At 39.7% G+C, this 27,973-nt stretch overlaps 1 protein-coding gene across 4 annotated transcripts in view; it reads left to right on the top strand.

The window, feature by feature from the left end:
- TPGS2 (tubulin polyglutamylase complex subunit 2) overlaps positions 1-27,973 on the top strand; it is a 91,402-nt gene that overhangs the window by 15,278 nt on the left and 48,151 nt on the right. For 3 of the 4 annotated variants that reach the window (XR_004819627.1, XM_035724085.1, XM_035724083.1), the window contains exons 3-4: positions 25,438-25,525; positions 27,542-27,670. Coding sequence is in view for 3 of the 4 variants with exons in the window: in XM_035724085.1 (XP_035579978.1) it covers positions 25,438-25,525; positions 27,542-27,670 (217 nt within the window). In the remaining variant the exon portion in view is untranslated. The remainder of the gene's footprint in view (positions 1-25,437; positions 25,526-27,541; positions 27,671-27,973) is intronic. The other variant, XM_035724084.1, reaches the window with a different exon arrangement.

The following is a 27,973-nucleotide window of genomic DNA, read 5'->3' as shown; positions in this document are numbered from 1 at the left end:
GATATTTCCATGTTATAGATGAAGAAACTGAGCCCCAGGGAGGTAAAATAATTTGTCCTGGTTCACATAGCTACCAAGCGGCGGAGCCTAAATTCGAACTCAGAGTTACCTGCCTCAAAGCATGTGCCATGTCTGCTCTGCCAGACTGCCCTCATAATGGAGGGCAGCACTGTGGCAGCCTTGCCCTGGTCAGCCAAGTATCCCACAGTATGTGTGCATGTTCAGTCCCTGCCATCAGGGCTCACCCTCCCTGGGCTGAGCCAGCAGGACCTTATCTGGCAGCTCAGTATTTGGTAGTTAAGGTTTCTCTCCTGGACCTCAGCTCAGCCAGCACTCCGACTTCTTAGGGGCTCACTTAGCTCCCACCCCCATTTCCACTCAGTTCATAATAGAAAAGAGAATTCTAGAACAGCGTATATCTTTTGATTCTTACTGGCTGATTGGACAGAGCCTGCTTCCTGAGCAGCTGCGCCAACCTGGCCTTGTTGACATTGTTACAGCCCTCTGATCCTTAGAAAGCTTAAGTCAGCCCTTTAGGGAGAACTGCTTCAGGGTATTTTTGTGAAAGGGAGATCTTGGTATTTTCCTGTCTGCCTAAGAGGAGGAGATTCCTGGGTTGGAAACCTGAGTTCATAGACCTGGATGGGAGGATGAGAGGGTAGGAATGCCTTGTCCTGGGTGGAACACCATTAAGTTTATGTCAAATTATGTCACTTACTTAATGAAGTAATTTCTGAGGCATATTCCTTGTGTCTTACAACAGATATTCCCCCAGGACTCTCAAAGATGACTTTATTCATTTGTCCTAGTTGAACTTATACTGTAGTTTATTCACTTGGAGCATGGCTGCTTTTTAGGGCTAGAGTTTGTCTCTGATCTCATTCAGATCTAATCTGCCTCCTGGACAATGCATCTTTATCAGGTTCTCTTCAGTTTAGACTGACATTTAGGGGAAAGTAGTTATAGAGCTGGCTAAATCGCCACTGGAGATCTGAAAGAAGTAAAGGGTAAGTGTGAGAGAGAGATTTTTAGCTAACTGAGACCATCAATGGAACATTTTCTTCAGACATACTCAGTTGGGGGAATTTCTGTGAAAGCACCCAGAATAATAAGATAAATTGATTTGAAATTTTCCATTGAGTCCTTTATTTGAGATATCCTATTAAAGTACAAACAGTATTAGGATCAGTAATAGAAATTTGCTTGTGTGGTTCCTTGGTTGAGCTTTTTGGAGGCCTGTGGGATACTAAAAAGCTAGTGTATGGACAAAGACAATAGAAGGAGTTTGGGGTGTGTACTTTTGTGTTAAGACTCAGTTTTTATCTAACACTTCAGATTATTCTGGACAAAACATGGTCACTACAGAAAATGTGGAAAACACAAAAAGAATTAAAAAATGAAAAGTCCTCTAGGACTTCACCACATAGAGGCAATCACGGTTAGTATACTTATAGTTGTGTGGGTGGATGGAGGGTGACCAGTGAGTAGTGTCTAGGGACCCCCGAAGAATCCGTAAATGGGAAGTGGTTTGTGGACTTCCTGAAATGTATGTCAAATTTACTAATATGTACCTTTTTCTGCAGAGCTATTTCTTCCAATTTTGAAAGGGATTTATAACCCTTAAGAAAAGGTTTTTGTAATTTTTCTTTATTATTATTTTGTGTTTTACTGAAGCATAGTTGACACACAGTGCACATTAGTTTCAGGTGTAGAACATAGTGGTTTGACATGTTTATACATTATGCTATGCTCACCACACATGTAGCTCCCATCTGTCACCATACAGGGCTATTACAGTACTGTTGATGGTATTCCCTACGCTGTGCCTTTTATCCCTGTGACTTATTCATTCCATACTGGAAGCCTGTACCTCCCCTTCCCCTTAACCACTTTTGCCCATCCTCTGCCCCCCCAGCAATCATCAGTTTGATCTTTGCATTTATGGGTCTGTTTCTACTTTTTCTTTGCTTGTTTGTTTTGTTTTTTAGATTCCCCATTTAAGTGCAAAGATGTATTTATCTTTCTCTGTCTGACTTACTTCACTTAGCATAATACCATCTAGGTCCATGCATGTTTTCACAAATGGCAAGACTGCATCCTCTTTATATTCTTTTTTATGGCTGGGTAGTATTCCATTGTACATATATACTATACTTTCTTTATTAATCCTGGCTTCCATATTTTGGCTGTTGTAAATAATGCTGCAACAAATATAGGTATACCTGTATCTTTTTGAAATAGTGTTTTCATTTTGTTGGGGGGGGGGAGGATACCCAGTTCTGGAATTACTGGATCATAAGGTAGTTCTATTTTTAATTTTTTGAGAAATCTCCATACTGTTTTCCACAGTGCCTGCACCAATTTACATTCCTACCTATAGTGCACTGAGGTTTCCTTCTTCTTCACATCCTCACCAATACTTGTTTCTTGTCTTTTTGATTCTAGCCATTCTGACAGGTGTGCAGGTGATATCTCATCATGGTTTTGATTTGCATTCCTCTGATGATAAGTGATGTTGAGCATCTTTTCATGTGTCTCTTGGCCATCTGTGTCTTCTTCGGAAAAATGTCTACTCAGGTTCTTTGCCCATGTTTTAATTGGATTATTTGGGAGTTTTTGGTGTTGAGTTGTGTAAGTACTTTATACATTTTAGATATTAACCCCTTATTTGATATACCATTTGTGAATATGTTTTCCCATTCAGTAGGTTGCCTTTCGTTTTGTTGACGGTTTCCTTTGCTGTACAAAAATTTTTATGTTGGTATAGTCTCAATAGTTTATTTTTTGCTTTTGTTTCCCTTGCCTGAGGAGACATATCTAGAAATGCAGTAAGTTTTTCATTCAAGATAGAGATAACTTTATGTGTTATTTGTTGGTACCTACTTTTGTCATTTAAGCAGTGGAGGGCAGAAGCTTTGAGCCTGTCTGAAACTCCTTTACTCCACTTATTTATCCTGGTGGTTACTAAAGAGCATGTTTCCACAGGAGCAGGCTTGGCAGGGCTCCCTGACTTGTGCCTGCCCCAGAAAGTGCCTATACGAGAGGAGCAGGAGGGTCCCCAGGGGCTGATGATTCCCACTTTTCTAGAGAACTAATCCTAAAGACTTATCTGCTTGGAGACACGCCAGCCAGGGCCCAGTTGCCATGTGGTACACCTGCTGTCCCTAGCTGTGTCAATACACCAGGGTGACATGGGCCCTCCAAGAAGAGGCCCACTGCTGCTGCTCTGTCCCTTTGGGCAGATGCAGCCCTCAGGGAAACCCACTGACATAAGATACAATAGTAAGGCTGTGGAGGCACTGATGTGGGGAGAACAGCCTGGATGGAGTAGGAAGGAGTCTTCCAGCAGCTCTAGGCCCTTGGCTAGATAATACACCTTCTCTGGGTCTCAGGTTCACCATCTATAAAAGAAGTGGTTTGAAATCAGTGTTATTGAAGGTCCCTTCATCCAGTTCTAATATTTTGTGATTCTTTGGTGAAAACCCAGGAAGAAAAGGCTGAAAACTAAAACTTAAATAACCAGATACCTGCTGCAGTCTCCTTAGGTTAGAGGAATAAGAGAACCACTTCTTTCCATTTTAATGTATTTCACCCGTTTTTGTTCCTTAAAAAGCACTTTCAGTCCGCCTGATTTGTGCAGTTGTATGATTCCTGTATACCGTGCCTGCTTCCTGCCTTTTGTGATGATGGTAGTTAGTAAGACCTAATGTCTGTACTGAGCTTTTCATCTTTCAGGCACAATGAAAGCATCTGCCTCCTCATACTCACAGCATCCTGGTGTCAGGAGAGTTCTATTATTAAGTATTTCAGTGACATTTCATAGTTGCAGAGTGTTTTACAATTCTTGATTGGTTAGACTTTCAATCCCCAGATAAAAATTCAATTTACTGATGGTGAAACTATGGCCTACAGAGACCAAGTGATTTGGCAGAATATCTCCTCTCTTTGTAGGCTCACTTTTTCTACAGTCTACAGAGAGTGGGTTCTGAACCTTCTTGCAGATCTGTCCCTCACATGCCCTGCTATAAGCCTCTGTAGTGGGAGGGTGCAGCCTGTGACACCTTGTCACCAGGGAGCCCTCACCTCGTGCTCCTGCTCTGCTCTGGGAGCCCTTCTGTGCTCTCCACAGCATAGGCCCTCCCTCTCTCCAGTGCTTTGCTTCTTCCTGCTACACTGGCAGCTATCCTAGAGGGTCTCCCCATCTGTTTAAAATTCAAAACAAAACCTGTAACCTTGTGTCTTCCTCTAGCGACTTGGCCATTTGTGTCTTTGCACAGCCAAGCATGTGGAAAAATGGTCTAAATCAGGGGTCAGCACACTTTTTTTTTTTTTTTTTTTTTTAAGGATCAGAGAGTAAATATTTTAGGTTCTGGGGCTGTATTCTGCCTCAGCCAGTCATCTCTGCAATGGTAGCACTGAAAGCAGCCATGGGCAGAACTGAAATGCATGGGCGTAACTGGGTCCCTGTAAGACATTTGCAAAAACAGGTGGCAGGGTGGAGATATTCAGGGGCCACAGTTTGCTAACCCCTGGTCTAAGTTACCAACCCCTTCTTTCACTTCCCAGTTAGTCTTCATCCTTCCACAGCCTCTCTTTCTCCACTACCATTCCGTGGACACCACTCTCACAAATCACCAGGCACCACTTCACTGCTGAATCCATCTTCCTCTCACGTGGCATCTCCTGCATTTCTGTCCACCACTCCCTTCTTTGCCCAGCCCTCTCCTTGGAGTCTGTGGCACCACCTTCTACCCCCATATCTCCACAACACTTACCCGTTACTTATTTAAATGTCTCTGTAGAAATTAGAAATGTGTTTGGCTCAAGGAAATACAATATTAAACTAAACAAATAGAGATTAATATTTCTTGCATAACAAGACCTGAGGTGGACAGTTGCAGTAGGTTCATCAGCCCTAACATGTTAAGCCATTATTACTAATTCTCTCAGCCTTGTCTTTTAAGGGGCCAAATGACTGCCACAGTCCCACCTATCACCTGCAAGCTCGGGGCAGGAAGAAATAAGGGAATTTGCCAGCCATATCTCTCACCTCTTAACAGGGGAACAAAAATTTTTCTAGAACTCCCCCTTCCCCCACAATTAGACTTGGGTTTACATTTTAATGTCCTGCACTCGTTTTACTTGCCTAAAAACAAGTATTGAACTGGGCACATTGCCATCTCAGACAAAATTAGGGTTCTGTCAAGGAAGAAGATGGATTTAAGTAAGTAATCCATATGTCTGCCCCAGCCTCCTATGTACCTAGCCCCATTCCTTTCTGTTCTTAGTGCCCAGCATGGTATTTATTCCATAATATTTAATAAAGCTTTTTTATCTTTACTACATGAGTGATTTAGATAAAATACAAAGGTCAGAAAGAATATAGAACTTTCCTGAGGTGACCCACCTTCTTTTCCATAAGCATTCTTTTTTTTTAAGATTTTATTTGACAGCGAGAGACGGCAAGACGCAAGAGAGGGAACACAAGCGGGGGTGGGGGGGGGTGGCGGGAAGTGGGAGAGGGAGAAGCAGGCTTTCCGCCAAGCAGGGAGCCCAATGTGGGGCTCAATCCAGGACCCCGGGACCATGACCTGAGCCGAAGGCAGACACCCAGTGACTGAGCCACCCAAGCGCCCCTCCATAAGCATTCTTTAATTTCAGCCCCAAGAATCAGGCTATGCAGCCAGTGTCTCAGAAGCAAGGAGGCCACAGGGGTCAGGGCTTCTCCCACAAATTCCCCCAGTTGTAGAAACCTGGTGACTAGTTAAGCCAGGGGCCTTGCTGTTGGAAGGCTGTCTTGGCTGATGTCTGTCATATAGAGAGTTTCACCAAGACATGTGGTGCCCCAGGCCAATATTTATATATTTTTTCATTATGCGTTTTTAGAGGAAGACTTGATGGTTGTATGCAGGAAGGATTTTGGGGAGAGTATGTTGCCTCTCTTCTGAGTCTTAAGCAATTCAAACCCAAACATTCGTACGCCACCCACCAAGACAAAGGTTCCAGTTAACCAGCCCCTCCCGCTCTCTTTAGGTGGGAGTTTGAGCATGTATTTGAGAACTCTCCTGGAGGTCTCACCCTATGCCTTCACAGCCCATCCAGGTTTTCCTTTTACTGCATGGGACATCCTCCCTGAGAAGAGTTTCAGTAGATGCAGTTGTCCTCACCGCCTCAGTTTCCAGTTTGATTTTAGTGCAATGGGCGTCCTGCGCAGTTTTTCTTCTGCTATGGTTGCAAACGGGCACGTGGAGAGCCTGCCCAGCGTGGACAGGCACTTACAGAAACATTAATTTCTGTGCCCTAGCCCCTTTGCCTGCCTGATCCTACATCTGCTGCCCAGCCCACTTTCCCAGCACAGTGACCTCTGAAAGAGAGGGAACAGTGGGGTACAGGAGTCCCACAGTAGAGAGGGTAGCAGGGGAAAGTAGACAGCTCTTAGCCATTCCCTCGAGGCTCAGGCAGTGCTCAGGAAGGTTTTCTGGAAATGAAGTGGATAGCTTCCGAAATATCAGAGTAGCTCAAGTCGTTCAACTGATGAAGCAGTCATACAGCTTCTGGTGGCCTCTTTCTAGTGTAGTTTAAAGAAGCTATTGTAGGTAGCTGCCTCGGGAGAAGAAAGAGAAACGAAAATTGGGAACTCTGTGACAGAATCAGCATTGGGCTACAGAGATTGCAGTATCATGTTGATGCCACTTATTATTTTAGACACTGGTCAGCAGTGAGATTCTCCCTTCTTGACTTTCTCCCGCAGTCCTCCTTCCAATCCTGATACCCCCCTCTTTCATTCACTTTTGGCTCATCTTCCTCCCCTACGCCCTGCAAAATAAAGACAGCATGAACCTGGTGGGCAGAAGCCCTCTGAAGTTGTCAGATTGTTACCTACAGAAAAGCAGTCTCTTTCCAGATTGGGCAGGAAAGAAATTAAAATGTCAGTAGCTCTGAGTCGCTGGCCAGGGTAGAGGAGCTGCCTAAAAGTGTACCCTGAAAGCCCCACTCCGAAGGAAGGGACCAAAGCACTGCAGGACCAGCCGGTCTGGGTGAGGTCTGCAGCCAGGAAGCAGCAGAGCTGGGGCCCACAGTCATTTATATAAGAATGACAGTGCAGGCTTAAGATTTTCATGAACTTGGTCTACTTGACATTGTGTGTGTTTATATTAGTATTTCAATGTATGAAAATTTGATTTCACTGATTTTTGTTCTGTTTATGAATCCTGAATAATTTTTTCATTGATGCTATAAAATAATACCAGAATTTCTTCTTTGAGCAAAATAAATACCATAATAAATGTTACAATTATTTCTACTGGAATTCTCCAGCCTAACTTAAAGATGAACAATGCCACCTTAGCCTTTCTCAACTGGGATTTCATGGAATCCAGGTTAGAAAGGCTGATAGACAGTAATTTCCACATCTCCACCACTAGATGGCACTAGGGACCCAAAAATCTCAGAATAGATGCTGGATTTAGCGGGTGACAGAAGGAACAAGAATTTTGTCAGAACACTGACAATTGTAGGTTTCCTGTACTAGGGTTCTGGGGATGGGAGAAAGGCATTCTGTGTACACACTTTTTCTCTCTGAGAGCATGTAGGAGCAAGCCCTAAACTCCAGACAACTTACTAAGTAGGAAAATAAGTATAAATAAGTTAGCCAAGAAGTCTGAGAATCCCTTAGGTTACACATCTGTGAGATTGGGAACTAGATGGCAAAAGATCAGACAAACCTTATCACAATGCATATTTTCATTCATAGATCAGGAAAATGAAAAACCCATTTCATTAAAATGACAGCTATTGTGCACATAATAATTTTAAAACACTGCTTAAAATCACCTGCAAGGTTGAAGTTTTCTTCTCACCTATGGTTCTTGAAGATGCTGTTCTAAAATCTTAATAACCTGCCAAGCTCACACCCCCTCCTGCCTCCGGTGTTTTTTAGACTGTCTGAGAGATTATTCTTGAACCTGGATTCACAGAGTTTAAGTGGTACTCACGGTCACTCAGCTTAGGGACTAAGTTTCCAAAGAAAACTCAGATTGTCCTGCTAGGTTCTAACTTAACCGCACATTGCGTAGAACTGACCAGCAATGTGACCTAGCGCAGTGTTCAGTATCTCATCTTACGGGGCTCCAATAAGCCAAAAGTTTTGGATGGAGTTACTAATAGGTTGCCCTTCTGTCTATATAACCATGACAAGAAGTCAGCCCGAGGGGTCCAGGAAAGGAAGTGAAGAAACTCTCTTTCTGTCCACTCCAGGGGCTGCTTGATTGGCTAGAGAAGACTGATCAGGCATGTGCACAGATGTGAGTTACTTAGAATTTAGGGTGTGCTCCTAGGACCTCTTGAAAGGATACTAAGCTATTCCTTTATTCTTTCCACCACCAGATTGGATGATTTGCTACCCATTCGAAATAGTTGTTCATGTCCTATTGTACATTTTTACTTTCTAAGAACTTTCAGAACTCTTAGGTTCATTACATTAAATGCTCTAGAAGTCTGTACTCTTCACTTTGAAGATGTTCTCATTTATCCAATAATTTGTTTCAGAGAGTAATTTAGGAACGTGGGTCTGGTATGGCAGTGATCATTTTGCTCCAATATCATCAGAATTTTGCCTAGATTCTCCTCACAAACGTTATTCCCCTGATCTGCCTCCTCAGCTGCTTCTTTAGCCTTTCTCCAGCTAACGCCTCTCCCCCGAGGCATTTTCACGGCAGAGCTGGTACCTACTTTATCTGGGAGGCAAAAGAGATCCAACTGGTGACTGTCCTGTAGACTCTGCCTCTCTAATAGAGTTGTTTTTGTTTTCAATGTTACTGAGAGGCGCCTGGGTGGTTGGTTAAGTGTCTGCCTTCAGCTCAGGTCGATCCCGGGATACTGGAATCCAGCCCCACAGCAGGCTCCCTGCTCGATGGGGAGCCTGCTTCTTCCTCTCCTCCCCACTTGTACTCTCTATCTCTCTCTGTCTCTCTATCTCAAATAAATAAATAAAATCTTTAAAAAAAAGTTACTGAGATATAATTGACATACAATATTGTATTACTTTAGTTTGAGATATATATATAATGATTGATACATATATACATAATGTTGATTACCACAGTATTTTTACTTAACATCCATCACCACACATAATTTTAAATTTTATTTTTCTTATAATGAGAACTTTTAAGATTTACTCTCCTAGCAACTTTCAAATACACAGTACATTATTGTTAACTACAGTTTCCTTGCTGTATTTTATATCCCCAGACTTATTTATAACTGGATATTGTCCTTTATGATCCATTTTTGCCCACTCCTCACCATGCTAGGAGTTTGGTTGTTTGTTTAGATTCCATATATAAGTGAAATCATGCAATATTTGTCTGACTTATTTCACTTATCATAATGCCCTTGAAGTCCATCCATGTTGTCACAAATGGCAAGATTTCATTATTTTTTATGGCTGAATAATATTCGTGTGTGTGTGTGTGTGTGTGTGTGTGTGTGTGTGTACCATACTTTATCTATTCAGCCATTGGTGGACACTTGAATTTTTTCCATATCTTGGATATATTACATATAGTGCTGCACTGAAACAGGGATGCATAGATCTTTTTGAATTAGTGTTTTTGTTTTCTTTACGTAAATACCCAGAAGTAGAATTGCTGCATCCTATGGTAGTTCCTATTTTTAATTTTTTGAGGAACCTCCATACTGTTTTCCATAGTGACTGCACCAATTTATATTCCCACCAACACTGCACAAGCATCCCCTTTTCTCCACATCCTCGCCAGCACTTGTTTGTCTTTTTGATAATAGCCATTCTCAGAGGTGAGAGGTGACACCTCATTGTGGTTTCAACTTGCATTTCCCTGATAATGTTGAGCACCTTTTCATACGCTTCTTGTCCATCTGTATGTCTTATTTGAACATCTATTTAGTTCCTCAACCCGTTTATAAATTGGATTGTTTTTTCTGTTGAGTTGTAGGAGTTCTTTATTAAGATTTTATTTATTTATTTGACAGAGAGAGACAGCAAGAGAGGGAACACAAGCAGGGTGAGAGGGAGAGGGAGAAGCAGGCTTCCTGATGAGCAAGGAGCCCGATGCGGGGCTCGATCCCAGGACCCTGGGATCATGACCTGAGCAGAAGGCAGATGCTTAACGACTGAGCCACCCAGGCGCCCCTCTTTATATATTTTAGATATTGACCCTTTATCAGGTAAATGATTTGCACATATTTTCTCCCATTCATGAGGTTACCTTTTTATTATGTTGATGGTTTCCTTTTTTGTACATAACAAGTGATATATCCCACTTGTTTATTTTTGCTTTTGTTGCTTTGCTTCGGTTGCCAAATAGAAAAAAAAATTGCCAACACCAATGTCAAGGAGTTTACCCTGTATGGTTTGTTCTAAGAGTTTTATGGTTTCAGGTCTTACATTCAACTCTTTAATCCATTTTGAGTTGATTATTGTATATGGTGTATGGTAAGATAGCGGCCGAATTTAGTTCTTTTGCATGTGGCTATCCAGTTTTCCTAACACTATTTTTTGAAGAAACTATTCTTTCTGCATTGTATTTTCTTGGTTCCTTTGTCAGAAATTAATTGACCATGTAATGCGCGGGTTTATTTCTGGGCTCTCTGGATCTCTGTGTTTGTTTTTATGCCAATACCACTCAATTTTAATTATAATAGCTTTGTAACATAGTTTGAAATCAAAAACTATAATGCCTTTAGCTTTGTTCTTTTTTTCTCAAGATTGCTTTGGCGCTTTGGGTCTTCTGTGATTCCACACAGACTTTAGGACTGTTTTTTTTTTCCGTTTCTGTGAAAAACACCATTGGAATTTTGATAGGGATTGTATCCCTATTCTTCCAGTTCATGAACACTGTATCTTTTCTTTTTTTTTTTTTTTTTTGGTATTTTCTTCTATTTCTTTTATTAGTGTCATGGAATTTTCAGTGTATAGGCCTTTTACTTCATTAAATTTATTACTAGGTATTTTATTCTTTTTGATACAGTTGTAAATGAGATTGTTTTCTTAATTTCTTTTTCTGATAGTTTTTTACTGGTGTATAGAAATGCAGTTGATTTTTGTATATTTTGTATCCTGCAGTTTTACTGAATTTGGTTATTCTAATAGTTTTTTTGGTGGGGTCTTTAGAGTTTTCTCTAAATAATAGGTCATCTGCAGATAGAGACTGTCTTCTTTCTTCCTGACTGGTATGCCTTTTATTGCTTTTTCTTGCCTGATTTTTCTGGCTCTCGCTTCCAATACTATATTGAAAGTGGGCATGTTTGCCTTGTTCCTGACCCTAAAGGAAAAAGCTTTTAGGGGCGCCTGGGTGGCTCAGTTGGTTAAGCGACTGCCTTCGGCTCAGGTCATGGCCCTGGAGTCCCGGGATCGAGTCCCACATCGGGCTCCCTGCTCAGCAGGGAGTCTGCTTCTCCCTCTGACCCTCTTCCCTCTCATGCTCTCTCTCATTCTCTCTCTCTCTCAAATAAATAAATAAAATCTTCAAAAAAAAAAGAAAAAGCTTTTAGCTTCTCATTGAGTATGATGTTTGCTGTGGGTTTGTCATATACAGCCTTTATTATGTTGAGGTATGTTCTCTACCCACTTTGTTGAAAATTTTTATTATGAATGTATATTGAATTTTGTCAAATGCCTTTTCTGAATCTACTGAGATGATCATATGATTTTTATACTTCATTTTGTTAATGTGGTCTATCATACTGATTTTTAATGTTGAATCATCCTTTCTTCTCTGGAATAATCCCACTTGATCATGGTGTATGATCCTTTTTATGTATTGTTGGTTTTGGTTTGCTGATACTTAGTTGAGGATTTTGCATCTATGTTCATCAGGGTTATTAGCCTGTAATTTTCTTTTCTTATAGTGCCTTTGTCTCTTGGTTGCAAGGTAATGCCAGCCTCGTAAAATGAGTTTGGAAGTGTTAAGAAGGATTTGTATTAAGAATAATTATTTAAATGTTTGGTAGAATTCAGTTATGAAGCCATCTGGTCACAGACATTTGTTTGGAGATTTTTGATTACAAATTCAATCTCATTACTAGTAATTTGCCTGTTCAGATTTTCTATTTCTTCATGATTCAGTCTTAGTAAGTTGAATGTTTCTAGGAATTTGTCCCATCTAGGTTTTCCAGTTTGTTGGTATATAATTACTTGCATTAGTTTTTCTCATTCTTTGTATTCCTGTGATATCTCTTATAACGTCTTCTTTTTCATTTCTGATTTGAGTCCTCTTTTTGTCTTGGGGATTCTAGCTAAAGGCTTATCTATTTTGTTTATTTTTTTTTTAAGAAAAAAGCTCTTAGTTTCACTGATACTTTTCTATCATCTTCTTAGTCTTTGTTTCATTTATTTTTGCTCTAATCTGCTATTTCCTTCCTTTTCTTAATTTTGGCTTAGTTCTTCTTTTTCTAGTTCCTTGAGATGTAAATTTATATTGCATATTTGAGGTCTTTTTTATTTCTTAATGTAGGCATTTATCACTATAACTTCCCTCATAGAACTACTTTTGCTAAATACCTAAGTTTGGGCATGTTGTATTTCCATTTTCATTTGTCACAAGGTATTTTTTATTTCTCTTTTGATTTCTTTTTTGAGCCATGGGTTGTTCTGAGCAAGTTGTCTAATTTCTACATATTTGTGAATCTTCCAGTTTTCATCTCATTGATTTTTAGCTTCATACCATTGTGATTAGAAAGATACTTGATATGATTTCAATCTTTTTAAATTTACTAAGACTTGTTTTGGGGCCTAACATATGCTCTGTCCTGAAGAATGTTCCATGTATGCTTGAGAAAAATGTGTATTCTGCTTGTGGATGTAATGTTCTGTAAGTGTCTATTAAGTTCATCTGGTCTAATCTTCATTTAAGTCCAGTGTCTCTTTATTGACTTTCTGTCTGGATAATCTATTCATCGATGAAAGTAGGGTATTGAAGACCCCTATTATTATTGTATTGCTGTCTATTTCTCCCTTTAGGCCTGCTAATAATTTGATTTATTTATTTAAGTGTGCCTATATTTGGTGCATAAATATCCTCTTGTCAGACTGACCCCTTTATCATTAAATAATGATCTTTTTTGTTTTCTATTACAGTCTTTGTCTTAAAGTGTATTTTTTTTCTGATATAGGTAAAGTTACCTCTGCTTTTTGTGGTTTCTGTTTGCATGAAATGTCTGTTTTCATCCCTTCACTTTGAATATCTGTGTGTCCTTAAAGCTGAAGTTAGTCCAATGTAGGCAGCATTTAACTACTACATCTTTTTTTTTCTTTAATAGTTGACATACAGTATTATATTGGGTTTAGGTGTACAATGTAATGATTTGAAATTTATATACATTCTGAGATGATCACCAGGGTAAGTCCTGTTTACCATCTGTCATCATACAAAGTTGCTACAGTGTTATTGACTATATTCTCTAGCTGTACTTTACATCCTTGTGATTATTTGTTACACCTGTAAATTGCACGTCTTAATCCCTTTAACCTATTTTGTCCATTCCTCACTCCCCTCCTCTCTGGCAACTACCAGGTTGTTCTCTGTATTTGTGAGTTGTTTCTGTTTTGCTTTGTTTGTTCATTTTGTTTTATTTTTTAGATTCCATATATAAGTGAAATCATATGGTATTTGTTTTTCTCTGATTTATTTCACTTAGTATAATTTCCTTCTAGGTCTGTCTATTTTATTGCAAATGGTAAGATTTCATTCTTTCTTATGGCTGGATAATATTCCACTGTGCTCATTTTTCATTGAATTATTTGGGGGTTTTTTGGTGTTTAGTTGTATGAGTTTTTTTATGGATTTTGGATATTAACCCCTTATTGGATATATCATTTGCAAATATTTTCTTTCTTTTCTTTCTTTTTGTTGATGTTTTCCTTTGCTCTGCAATTTTTTTAGTTTGATATAGTCCTATTTTGTTTATTTTTGCTTTTGGATATTAACCCCTTATTGGATATATCATTTGCAAATATTATCTTTCTTTTCTTTCTTTTTGTTGATTTTTCCTTTGCAATTTTTTTAGTTTGATATAGTCCTATTTTGTTTATTTTTGCTTTATTGTTGTTGCCTGAGGAAACAGATCCAAAAAATTATGGCTGAGACTGATGTCTAAGAGTTTACTACATGTGTTTTCTTTTAGAAGTCTTATGGTTTCAGGTTTTACATTTAAGTCTTTAATCTATTTTGAGGTAAATTTAGTGTAGCTGTCTAGTTTTCCCAACCCCATTCATTGAAGAGACTCTTTTTTTCCCCATTGTATATTCTTGCCTCCTTTGTTGCATATTAACTACCCATACCGCTATGGGTCTATTTCTGGGCTCTCTATTCTGTTCTCTTGGTCTATGTGTCTGCTTTTGTGCCAGTACTATATGGTTTTGATACTATAGCATTGTAGTATAGTTTGCAATCAGGGAGTGTGATACCTCCAGCTTTGTTATTTCTCAAGATTGCTTTGGCTACTTGGGGTCTGTTGTGGTTCCATACAAGTTTTAGGATTGTTTTAGTTCTGTGAAAAATGCCATTGGTATTTTTATAGGGATTGCATTGAATCTGTAGATTTCTTTGGGTAGTTGGGACATTTCAGCAATATTAATTTTCTAATCTATTAGTGTGGTATCTCTTTCCATTCACTTGTGTCATCTTCAATTATTTTGATGAGTGTTATACAGTTTTCAGAGTATAGGTCTCTCACCTCCTTTGTTAAATTTATTGTAGGTATTCTTTTTCTTTTTCATTATTATGTTATGTTAATCACCATACATTACATCATTAGTTTTTTTTTAATTTTTTATTGTTATGTTAATCACCATATATTACATAATTTGTTTTGGTGTAGTGTTCCATGATTCATTGTTTGTTCATAACACCCAGTGCTCCATGCAGAATGTGCCCTCTTTAATACCCATCACCAGGTTAACCCATCCCCCCACCCCCCTCCCCTCTAGAACCCTCAGTTTGTTTTCAGAGTCCATCGTCTCTCATGGTTCGTCTCCCCCTCCGATTTACCCCCCCCTTCATTCTTCCCCTCCTGCTATCTTCTACTTCCTTTTTTTTTTTTTTTAACATATAATGTATTATTTGTTTCAGAGGTACAGGTCTGTGATTCAACAGTCTTACACAATTCACAGTGCTCACCATAGCACATACCCTCCCCAATGTCTATCACCCAGCCACCCCAACCCTCCCACCCCCCACCACTCCAGCAATCCACAGTTTGTTTCCTGAGATTAAGAATTCCTCATATTAGTGAGGTCATGTGATACATATCTTTCCCTGATTGACTTATTTCGCTCAGCATAATACCCTCCAGTTCCATCCACGTCATTGCAAATGGCAAGATTTCATTTCTTTTGATGGTTGCATAATATTCCATTGTATCTATATACCACATCTTCTTTATCCATTCATCTGTCGATGGACATCTGGGCTCTTTCCACAGTTTGGCTATTGTGGACTTTGCTGCTTTAAACATCGGGGTGCACATACCCTTTCAGATCCCTACATTTGTATCGTTGGGGTAAATACCCAGTAGTGCAATTGCTGGATCGTATGGTAGCTCTATTTTCAACTTTTTGAAGAACCTCCATACTGTTTTCCAGAGTGGCTGCACCAGCTTGCATTCCCACCAACAGTGTAGGAGGGTTCCCCTTTCTCCACATCCCCACCAACATCTGTCATTTCCTGACTTGTTAATTTTAGCCATTCTGACTGGTGTGAAGTGATATCTCATTGAGGTTTTCATTTGGAGTTCCCTGATGCCGAGCGATGCTGAGCACTTTTTCATTCGTCTCTTGGCCATTTGGATGTCTTCTTTGGAAAAATGTCTGTTCATGTCTTCTGCCCATTTCTTGATTGGATTATTTGTCTTTTGGGTGTTGAATTTGATAAGTTCTTTATAGATTTTGGATACTAGCCCTTTATCTGATACGTCATTAGCAAATATCTTCTCCCATTCTGTCAGTTGTCTTTTGGCTTTATTGACTGTTTCTTTTGCTGTGCAAAAGCTTTTTATCTTGATGAAGTCCCAATAGTTCATTTTTGCCCTTGCTTCCCTTGCCTTTGGAGATGTTTCTAGGAAGAAGTTGCTACGGCTGGGAAGTTGAAGAGGTTGCTGCCTTTGTTCTCCTTTAGGATTTTGATGGACTCCTGTCTCACATTCAGGTCTTTCAACCATTTGAAGTCTTATTTTTGTGTGTGGTGTAAGGAAATAGTCCAGTTTCATTCTTCTGCATGTGGCTGTCCAATTTTCCCAAACCAATTGTTGAAGAGACTGTCTTTTTTCCATTGGACATTCTTTGCTGCTTTGTCGAAGATTAGTTGACCATAGAGTTGAGGGTCCATTTCTGGGCTCTCGATTCTGTTCCATTGATCTATGTGTCTGTTTTTGTGCCAGTACCATACTGTCTTAATGATGACAGCTTTGTAATAGAGCTTGAAGTCCGGAATTGTGATGCCGCCAGCTTTGCTTTTCTTTTTCAACAGTCCTCTGGCTTTTCGGGGTCTTTCCTGGCTCCATAGAAATTTTAGGATTATTTGCTCCATTTCTTTGAAAAAAGTGGATGGTACTTTGATAGGGATTGCATTGAATGTGTAGATTGCTCTAGGTAGCATTGACATCTTCACAATATTTGTTCTTCTAATCCATGAGCATGGAACGTTTTTCCATTTCTTTCATGAGTATTTTATAGTTTTCTGAGTACAGATTCTTTGCCTCTTTAGTTAGATTTATTCCTAGGTATCTTATGGTTTTGGGTGCAATTGTAAATGGGATCGACTCCTTAATTTCTCTTTCTTCTGTCTTTTTGGTGTATAGAAATGCCACTGATTTCTGTGCATTGATTTTTAAAATCCTGCCACTTTACTGAATTCCTTTATGAGTTCTAGCAGTTTTGGGGTGGTCTTTTGGGTTTTCCACATAAAGTATCATATCATCTGCAGAGAGTGAGAGTTTGACTTCTTCTTTCCTGATTTGGATGCCTTTGATTTCTTTTTGTTGTCTGATTGCTGTGGCTAGGACTTCTAATACTATGTTGAATAGCAGTGGTGATAGTGGACATCCCTGCCGCGTTCCTGACCTTAGGGGTAAAGCTCTCAGTTTTTCCCCATTGAGAATGATATTCGCTGTCAGTTTTTCATAGATGGCTTTTATGATATTGAGGTATGTACCATCTGTGCCTATACTCTGAAGAGTTTTGATCAAGAAAGGATGCTGTACTTTGTCCAGTGCTTTTTCTGCATCTATTGAGAGGATCATATGGTTCTTGTTCTTTCTTTTATTAATGTTTATTATTGATTTTTTGTCTGGGTGATGTATCCACTGGTGCATGTAGGGGTGTTAAAATTCTCTAATATTATTGTATTGTTATCCATTTCTCCCTTTATGTCTGTTAATATTTCCTTTACATGTTTAGGTTCTCCCATATTGGGCACATAGGTATTTACAATTGTTGTATCTTGTTGGATTGACCTCTTTATCATTATGTAATCTTCTTTGTCTCTTTTTACAGTCTCTGTTGTAAAGTCTGTTTTCTCTGATTCAAGTATTGCTACCCCAGCTTTTTTCATTTCCATTTAAATGGATTATCTTTTTCCATCCCTTCACTTTCAGTCTTTGTGTGTCCTTAGGTCTGGAATGAGTCTCCTGTAGGCAGCATATATATAAGTCTTGTTTTTTTTTTTTTTGTTTTTTAATCTGTTCAGCTACTGTATGTCTTTTGATTGGAGCTTTTAGTTGATTTACATTTAAAGTAATTATTTTTTTAAGTTTTTATTTTAATTACATTAGTTAACATACACTGTTTTATTAGTTTCAGATGTACAAAATAGTGATTCAGCATTTCCATACATCACTCAGTGCTCAGCACAAGTGCCCTCCTTAATCCCCATCACCTATTTCACCTATCCTCCCATCCCCCTCCCCTCTGGTAACCTTCAGTTCTCTATAATTACAAATCTGTTTCTTGATTTGTCTCTTTCTCTAACTTTTTTTCCCCTTGGATCATCTGTTTTGTTTCTTAAGTTACAGATATGAGTGAAATCATATGGTATTTGTCTTTCTCTGACTCACTTATTTTGTTTATTATGGTACGCTCTAGCTCCATCCATGTCATGGCAAATGGAAAGATTTCATTCTTTTTTATGGCTGAATAATATCGATCTATATTTAATACCCTATAGTGCGATTGCTGGATTGTAGGCTAGTTCTATTTTTAACTTTTTGAGGAACCTCCATACTGTTTTCCACAGTGGCTGTACCAGTTTGCATTCCCACTACCAGTTCACAAGGGTTCCTTTTTTCCCACATCCTCACCAACATCTTTTGTTTCTTGTGTTTTTGATTTTAGCTATTCTGATAGGTGTGGGATGATACCTCCTTGTAGTTTTGATTTGCATTTCCCTGATACTGATGTTGAGCATCTTTTTATGTGTCTTTTAGCCAACTGTATGTCTTCTTTGGAAAAATGTCTCTTCATGTCTTCTGCCCATTTTTAAGTTGGATTATTTGTTTTTTGGGTGTTGAGTTTGATAAGTTCTTTCTATATTTGGGATGCTAACCCTTTATTGGATTTGCAAATATTTTTTCCCATTCTGTAAGTTGCCTTTAATTTTGTTGATTGTTTTCTTTGCTGTGCAGAAGCTTTTTAATTTGATTAGTCCCAAAAGTTAATTTTGGTTTTATCCCTTGCCTCAGGAGATATATCTAGAAAAATATTGCTAATGGCCTATGTCAGAGAGGTTACTGCCTGTGTTTTCTTCTAGGATTTTTATGGTTTCAGGTCTTACATTTAGGTCTTTAATCCATTTTTAATTTGTTTTTGTGTATGGTGTAGGAAAATGATCCACTTTTTTTCCTTCCACGTCACTGTCCAGTTCTCCCAGTACCATTTTGTTGAAAAGACTGTCTTTTTCACATTGGTTATTCTTTCCTGCTTTGCTGAAGATTTATTGACCATATAGTTGTGGGTTTATTTCTGGGTTTTCTCTTCTGTTCTATTGATCTGTGTGTCTTTTTTTGTGCCAGTACCGTATGTCTTGATGATTACAGCTTTGTAATATAGCTTGAAGTCCGGAATTGTGACACCTCCAGCTTTGGTTTTCTTTTTCAACATTACTTTGGCTATTCAGGGTCTTTTCTGGTTCCACCACATTAATAAAAGAAAGGACAAGAACCATATGATCTTCTCAATAGATGCAGAAAAAGCATTTGACAAAATACAACATCCTTTCTTGATAAAAACTCCCCAGAGTGTAGAGATAGAGGGAACATACCTCAATATCATAAAATACGCACAGAAAATATCATCCTCAATGGGGAAAAACTGACAGCTTTTCCCCTAAAGTCAGGAACATGACAGGGATGTCCACTCTCACCACTGTTGTTCACCATAGCACTGGAAGTCCTAGCCTCAGCAATCAGACAACAAAAAGAAATAAAAGGCATCCAAATTGGCAAAGAAAAAGTTAAACTTTTACTCTTCACAGACAACATGATACTCTATGTAGAAAACCCAAAAGAGCACTAAAAAAATGCTAGAACTGATACAGTTCTAGCGAAGTTGCAGGATATAAAATCAGTGCACAGAAATCAGGTGCATTTCTATACACTGACAGTGAGGCAGAAGAAAGAGAAATCAAGGAATTGATCCCATTTCCAATTGTGCCAAAAACCATAAGATAACTAGGAATAAACCTAACCAAAGAGGTAAAGGATCTGTACTCTGAAAACTATAGAAGACTTATGAAAGAAATTGAGGAAGACAACAAAGAAATGAAAAAAAATTCCATACTCATGGATTGGAAAAACAAATACTGTTAAAATAATGCAACATATGTTAAGAAAAAAGAAAAAGAAGAAGATAGCAGGAGAGGAAGAATGAAGGGGAGTAAGTCGGAGGGGGAGATGAACCATGAGAGACGATGGACTCTGAAAAACAAACTGAGGGTTCTAGAGGGGAGGAGGTGGGGGGATGGGTTAGCCTGGTGATGGGTATTAAAGAGGGCACATTCTGCATGGAGCACTCGGTGTTATGCACAAACAATGAATCATGGAACACTACATCAAAAACTAATGATGTAATGTATGGTGATTAACATAACAATAAAAAAATAAAAAAATAACAAGTACTGTTAAAATGTCTATACTATCCAAAGCAATCCCTTTCAAAACACCACCAACATTTTTCACAGAAATGGAACAAAAAATCCTAAATTTTGTGTGGACCATTGTGTTTTCATTTTCATTTGTTTCCATGTACTTTTTTATTTCTTCTTTGATTTTCTGGTTGACCGATTCATTATTTAGTAGCATGCTTTTTAACCTCCATGTATCTGTGGTCTTTCCAGATTTTTTCTTGTGGTTGACTTCTAGTTTCATAGTGTTGTGCTTAGAAAATATGCATGGTATGATTTCGATCTTGAATTAGTTGAGGTTTGTTTTGTGGGTTAATATGTGATCTATTCTAGAGAATGTTCTGTGTGCACTTGAAAAGAATGTGTATTCTGCTGTTTTAGAATGGAATGTTCTGAATATATCTGTTAAATCCATCTGTTCCAGTGTGTCATTCAAAACCATTGTTTCCTTGTTGAGATGATCTATTGATGTAAGTGGGGTGTTAAAGTCTCCTATGGTTATTGTATTATTATCGATTACGTCCTTTTATGTTTGTCATTAACTGTTTTATGTATTTGGGTGTTCCTGTGTTGGGTGCATAAATATTTACAGTTGTTTTGTAATTTTTATTATTATATAGTGTCCTTTTTTGTCTCTTATTACAGTCTGTATTTTAAAATTAATTTTGTCTGATATAAGTGTTGCTACTCCAGCTTTCTTTTGATACCCATTTGCATGATAGATGTTTCTCCATCCCCTTACTTTCAATCTGCAGGTGTTTTTAGGTCTAAAATGAGACATTTTATGTTCTAAATGTAGACAGCATATAAATGGGTCTTGGTTTTTCACCATTTTGTCACCCTGTGTCTTTTGATTATAGCATTTAGTCCATTTATAGTCAAAGTATTGATAGATACGTATTTATTGTCATTTTATTATTTGTTTTGTCGTTTCTGAAGATTTTCTCTGATCCTTGCCTTTCGTATTTTGCTCATTTTCTTTAGTTATATATTTGGATTTCATTCTCTTTGTACTTTGCATATTTATCAGTGATTTTTGATATATGGTTACCATTAGGTATATATATAACTTGTTTTGCATATAGCAGTGTATATTAAGTTGATGGTTGTTTACATTTGAATCCATTCTTTATTCTTTTCTTCTCCATGTTTTCGGTATATGTTGTCATATTTTACATCCTTTTATCTTGTGAATTCCTGGACTCATTTTTTTACAGCAGTATTCATTTTTACTGATTTTGTGTTTCCTGCCTTTATACTGTCACTGGTCTCTCCTTTCCACTCAAAGAGTCCCCTTTATTTTTCTTGCGGGCTGGTTTAGTGGTTATGAACTCCTTTAGTTTTTGTTTGGGAAACTCTCTCTCTGCTTCTATTCTCACTGGATAGACTATTCCTGGCTGCAGATTTTTCCCATTCAGCACTTTGCTGCTCCCATCTTTCTTGGAAAGTTTCTGCTGAAAAATCCCCACCTAGCCTTATGTATTTTCCCTTGTATGTTACTGTCTTCTTTTGTCTTGCTGCTTTTTTTTTTTTTTAATCACTACAATTTGTTAATTTAATTATAATATGTCTTGGTGGGGACCTGCTTTTGTTGATTTTGATGGTGGTTTTCTCTCCCTCCTGGATCGGGGTATGTGTTTCCTTTCCCAGATTAGGGAAGTTTTTAGCCATTATTTCCTCAAATAAATTCTCTTCCCCCTTTTCTCTTTCCTTCAGGGACTCCTGAAATACTCATGCTATTACTTTTGATGGAGTCACTGAGTTCAAGTCTATTCTCATTTCGCATGATTCTTTTTTGTTTGTTTGCTTACTTTCCATTATTCTGTGTTCTAGGTCGTTAATTTGTTCCTCTGCTTCTTCCAGTGTGCTATTCACTGTCAAGCGTATTTCTTATTTGATTTATTAAGCCCTTGATCTCTATTATGTTGTTCCTTGTCTCTGTGTTTAGGGTCTCACTGATGTCCTCCACTCTTTTCTCAAGTCCAGTAAGTATCCTTATGGTCATTGCTTTAAATTTTCTATCAGGCATGCTACTTATGGTTTCATTTAGATCTCTGGCCATGGCCTTGTCTTGTTCCTTCATTTGAGTTAAATTTTTCTTTCTCCTCATTTTGTCTGCCTGTCTGTATCTGTTTCTGTGTGTTAGGAAGGTCAGCTATTTCTTCTGCACTTGAAAGTAGTGACTTTATGGGCGCCTGGGTGGCTCAGTTGGTTAAGCATCTGCCTTCAGCTTGGGTCATGATCCCAGGGTACTGGGATCAGTCCCGCATTGGGCTTCCTGCTCAGTGGGAAAACTGCTTCTGCCTCTGCCTCTGCCCCTCCCCCATGCTCATGCCCACACTCTTTCTCTCTCAAATAAATAAAATCTTAAAAAGAAAAAAAATAGTGACTTTATGAAGAAGAGGTCCTGGCGTGTCTTGCAGTGCAGTCTCCCCTGTGCACCTGAACTTGGAACTTCAGGAGAGTATCCTATGTGTGGTGCTTATGTCCTACTGTTGTGTCTGAATTACTTTTATTTTCAGTGCAGTTGTCTGCACTGACTCTGCCTGCTCTGGGCTCTGCTTGGTAGAAGCACTATAGCAGCTGGAGGCTGCATGACAGCTCACCTGCAGGCCCAAAGCTGGGCGCAATGCCCAGGGGTGGCTGGGTGCAGCTGAGGCTGGCAAGTGCCTGGGGGCATACAGCAACTGGATGGGATGCCCTGCCTCCCACAGATGGCCCTGGGTTTATGGTTGGGGGTCGGGGGAAGGAAAATGCCACCTGCCAGCTCCCTCATTTTCAAAGAAATCCCCCAACATGCTCAGAAATCTGTATGAATAGATCTGTCTCCCATTTGCCCCTGGTATTGTATAAACTGCTATCTTTATATTGCCTGTCTGTTCAGGCTGCTGTCCCTTTAAGGGCAGCAGCCCAGCTGTCACCTGCCCTCCCAGCTGGACTGGCTCTACTTGGCTTGTCCCAGCTCGCCCAGTGCTGAGTCAGCTGATTTTTAAAGCTCCAGGCCCCAGGTCCCACTGGTTATACAAACTTAATTCAGCAACTCTGGTCTTCACAAACTTTATGGGGATTAGTCCTCCCCACACGAGCTCCCTAGTACAAGGGCCCATTTCTCTGCCCTCTCCCTGCACGCAGCTGCCTCCCTCCTTTGGGCAGCCTCCCTCCACCTTTCTCACCTTTCTAACCTTTCAGATGCAGCTTCATCTCTATTTTGTTGTGGAGTTTGTTCTGCCAGAGTGATCGAAATCACTCCCTCATTTATTGACTTGGTTGTGGATGATATCTAGTTGTAAACGTGGGAGGGGTGAGCTCAGGGTCCTACTACACCCTCTTCCCAAGATCCTTTAAAGTAGTTATTGATAGGTATTTACTTACTGCCACAATTGTTTTCAGGTTGTTTTGTAATTCTTTCATGTTCCTTTCTTTTCTTGTTGTCTTATGATTTAGTGACTTTCTTTAGTATGATGTTTGGATTTCCTTCTCTGCTTTTTGTGTATCAAAAGTTTTTAGCTTGTGCTTATCCTGAGGTTCATATATAACTCTCTGTATGTAGCAATCTATTTTAAGTTGATGGTTGCTTAAGTTCAAACACATTCTATAAGCACTGCATTTTTACGCCCCTCCCCAGTTTTTGTATTTATGTATGTCGTATTTTGTATTATTTTGTTTATCCCTTAACTAATTATTGTAGATATAGTTGATTTTACTACTGTTGCCTTTTAACCTTAACCTTCATACTAGCTTTATAAGTAGTTGAGGTACTACCTTCAGTATATGGTTGCTTATATCAGTGAAATTTTTTTCTTTCATAATTTTCATATGCTGTGGCTTCTGTTTTCCATTTAAGGAAGTCCCTTTAACATTTCTTGTAAGGCCAGTTTAATGTGATGAACTCCTTTAGCTTTTGCTTGTCTGGAAAACTTTATCTCTACTTAAATTCTGAAGGATAATGGTGGTGCTGCAGGATTTCTTTTCCTTCCCGCAGTTCTTGGTCATGCCGCTTTGAAGAATGAAGAGGTAGACAAGACAGAGTGGGGGGCAGCAAGCAAGGTTTATTGAGTGATAAAAGTACAAAGATCCCAAAGAGGGAGGGGACCTGAGGGGGTTGCCACGGGAGTTTCTAAGTCTAGGGGTTTTTATGGGGTTGGTGGTGGACTGTTTTAATCTGATTAACCCTCCATGCACCTGTAATGCAATCAGGTTTTTGTCCTCTTTCTCTCACAGGGGAAAGGCTGGAGGGCTCCTTCCAGGGTGGTGTAAAATCCTTTTAAGTGTGGTTTCCTCTTGGGGTGGGGGTGGGAGGCCTTGTTCCAGCCTGCCTTTCTTCCAACTATTCTTCATCAGTGGGATAGCCAATTAAGAACTGTCTCTTTGTTATAGTCCTATGGGACCTGGAAATGGAAGCCCTTGGCCAAACCAGAACCAAGTAATCAAGGGTGTGTCCCTTGGGCAGTAGATGCAAAGGCCAGTGCATTAGATGGGTGCACAAGCTCTTTTCTGGGAGATACTGCCGACCTGGAGTAAGGCAGAGTGTGTAAAGATGGTGCCCTCCAGCTTCCCTGTTCTCTGGAGAGTATTTCTGTCGATGTGTGTTAAATTAGGTAACTGCTTCTCAGGTCAATGCTGTAAGATAAGCAAATAAGCCTCTTTCAAAGAAAGTCTGGGTACTTTTCAGTTGGCTGCCGCTATAAAAGGCCCTGGGATGGGAAATCTGCATGCATGAGCCCTTTGAGAACTCTTTCTCAGTTTCCAAATAGCCTTAGGGATCTTGTGGAGCAAGCCCCTTTGGCTTTCAAAGCTAGATGTCTGGGGAGCTCATCTCTCAGATGCAGCTCTTAAAAGGTGGTATGCCAGATAGAGGGTTCAAACCCTTAACTCCTTAGAGGGAAGATCGGGTTTGTGAGTTCTCTCCTAATTGTGTATTGCTGCGCCAGTGGTGGAGTTTATGGTGAGTTGTGTCTCAGCCTCTCCTACCCATTTCGATGTGCATTTTTTCCTCATTCACCCAATGTATAGGAGTTGCTAAACCAGCTTCTGGATTTATTTCAGAGGGAATTATTCCACCTGTAGCTATGGATTTGGTGTTTCTATGGGAGGAGGTGAGTTCAGGGGCCTTCTGTTTTGCCATCTTGAACTGGAACTCTCTAATGGAGTTTGTAGGTAATTACCAAAATCTTCCCATTTGGGGGATCTAAAACATGGTATGTAGTATCCCCATTTGCTTTGGGGCATAGCCCTGTGCCCTTTCTCAGTCCTGACCTAACACTCAGCTGCTTTGTGATTCTAGAAAAATAACTGTGTGCTACCTGAGGATGTGAAGAATTTTTACCTGATGACCAATGGCTTCCACATGACATGGAGTGTGAAGCTGGATGGTGAGTCAGCCTTCTTGCTATAGGGTAACATTTCCCTGGCTGAGAGTTTGGGTATCTGGATCGTTTTCATGAGTTCTCCTAAAGTGCAATGTCCAGAAGCTATGATTTTTTCCCCAAAGCCAACACATACCATTGCTTCACCCACCACCCACTATGCCAGAGTCTAGCTGGTACTTACCTAGAAACTCAATTTAGAGGCTTCCTTTTGAAATAGGCTCATGGGAAACCTTAATCACTACACAAAATTCCTGTACCACCTCAAACTTAAAAGATTCTGATGACTCCACCCCAGAGCATTCTCCTCAGAGTGAGCTGAAGGGACAGCCACGGATGGTCATAAGAGGGGTAACTTCCTTCATTCCCGGCATGGCAATGACCTTAGGGCTGTGACCCTTACACCAGATCTTTAACTTCTCTCCTGCACATCTCCCCAGCCTTAAGTTATCAACCACTCACTTCTCAAGTTGTCATCTTTAGTATTAAAGTGGCTAGGACAGACATTCACGTGCAGACGTGGGAACTCATAACTTGGTAGAGTCAGAAATTGCAGGTACTGCGTACACATGAAAGACGGTGCTGCACATTTAAGTGAAGACTCCTATAAAATTTCATGAGCCAAGAACACCTTTTCTCTCAACTGGAGTCCAGCCCATTCCTGCCACAGACTTCCCTGCCCACAAGAGGCCTTTCCTGCCTCTGTATTCCAGCCACCTCCCCAGATTTCCTTTGGTCCTCAGGAAGTACCCAGCACCTCCCATGCTGTTACTGACAATGTGGTAATTCTTACTGCACAGCAGATCTGCAGAACTGACTTCTCCCCTTCGTTTCCTCTGCCCTCTTCCTCTGGGTTCCCTTTTTTTGATGATTCCCAAAGCCTTCCTGTCTCTGTCACAGCTGGTCAAAGCACTTTTTATAGCTTATTCCTGAGCATTTAACATGAACTTTTAGCTTGGAATTATTTCCTCCATTAGCCCAGAAACCATTCTTGTCACCACCGTTCTGTCACAAGAGCCTTTCTTTGAAGCATGACCATGGCCTTTGGAGTCTGGAGTGAGAGAGAGAATGGACAGAGACTAGACTGATGGTCAGATTTTCCCTTACCCACATCATGAAGACAGGCGAGCCCCTTCACAAGCGCCCCTCAGAGAAGAAACAGGTCACCAAGTTTTCATGAATGAGTCCCTGTTCATTATTCTAATACCTTCTCTCCTTTAATCCTCCCAATCCTAGTCTTCTTATGCTTTTCCCACTCCCATCCCCCTTTCTGTCATTTCCTGAATAAAGTCAACAGCAGAGGTAGCTTCTGATGTTTACGTCTTTAATGGTCTGTTCTGCGTGGACTTCCCATAGTCTCTATACCAGCTGTTTTACTGCCTTCCATTTTTTTCAACAGTCAGATTTCTAAGTCTTTGTATGCCATCCGGTGGCCAGCATTCTATATGACAAGGATTCTGTATAATAAGGAAGATATACAGTTACCTGTTCCCTATTTACACCCTAATCACAGAAAACTAGGAATCAGGCAAGGTTGATTTCTAGTCTTCTGTCAAGTTCTCTGCAATGAGTAAGAAAAAGTGACAAAGAGAAGGGGAGTGATCTTCCATCATGGGAAGTTTACAAGAAGAGAAGAATGGGTCAGTTATATAATCAAAGCTGTTACCTCTTTGGGAATTATAACCCTTCATGCAAGGGAAAGAGAGAGCAAAAACATTTTTAGATCCTTTGCTCTTCAAACAGGGCCCCTAGCCCTGATTTCTGGGTTCTTCCTGCGCATCCCCTTCTTAAATTTTCTTCAATATTCTACCTTAATGCATGCAGTGGGGTCTTTTCACGCATGACTCATTGCTAAAAAAGGTTGGCGCTCTGGGGCATATAGTGCATTGATCCTCTTCCTTCCACTTTCCGTCAGATTCCTCAGCCTGGGATCAAACAAAAGCTGGGTTTAAGCTATTCCAGCAGAAGTCCTTATGATGATCGTGGTAGTAAGACTGTTTCTCTTTGCTAATATTTCCATAGAGCACACCATTCCATTGGGCAGCATGGCAATTAATAGCATCGCAAAACTGACTCAACTCAACCAGTCTTCCGTGTATTCACTCCCAAATGCACCAACTCTGGCAGACCTGGAGGATGATGCACTTGAAGGTAACCGGAAGGAACTTGTGCTCTGAGTTAGAAATTGGCCTGTTTGTTTCCCTTTTATAATGTTAAAAACCATAGGAAGACGCTGTGGCATTGTAGTACCTTTCCGAAGCCAAAAAAACCTTCCCCATTGTGGCTTCTCAGGACCATGGGAGTAAGGTAAAAAAACAAACAAACAAACAAAAAAAAACAACCTGTATCAATAAAGGAAATTTTCATGAAGAAAAGCCAAGGTTGAGATTTTTGTTTGGTTTCCAGCACCCACCTCAGTGCCTGGCACATAATCGCTACTTAATAAATGCTTAG

This window comes from Zalophus californianus, chromosome 14, assembly GCF_009762305.2.
Source record: "Zalophus californianus isolate mZalCal1 chromosome 14, mZalCal1.pri.v2, whole genome shotgun sequence".
NCBI classification, from domain to species: domain Eukaryota; kingdom Metazoa; phylum Chordata; class Mammalia; order Carnivora; family Otariidae; genus Zalophus; species Zalophus californianus.
The sequence above is the reverse complement of the archived record's forward strand: the minus strand, read 5'-3'. Positions and strand labels throughout refer to the sequence as shown.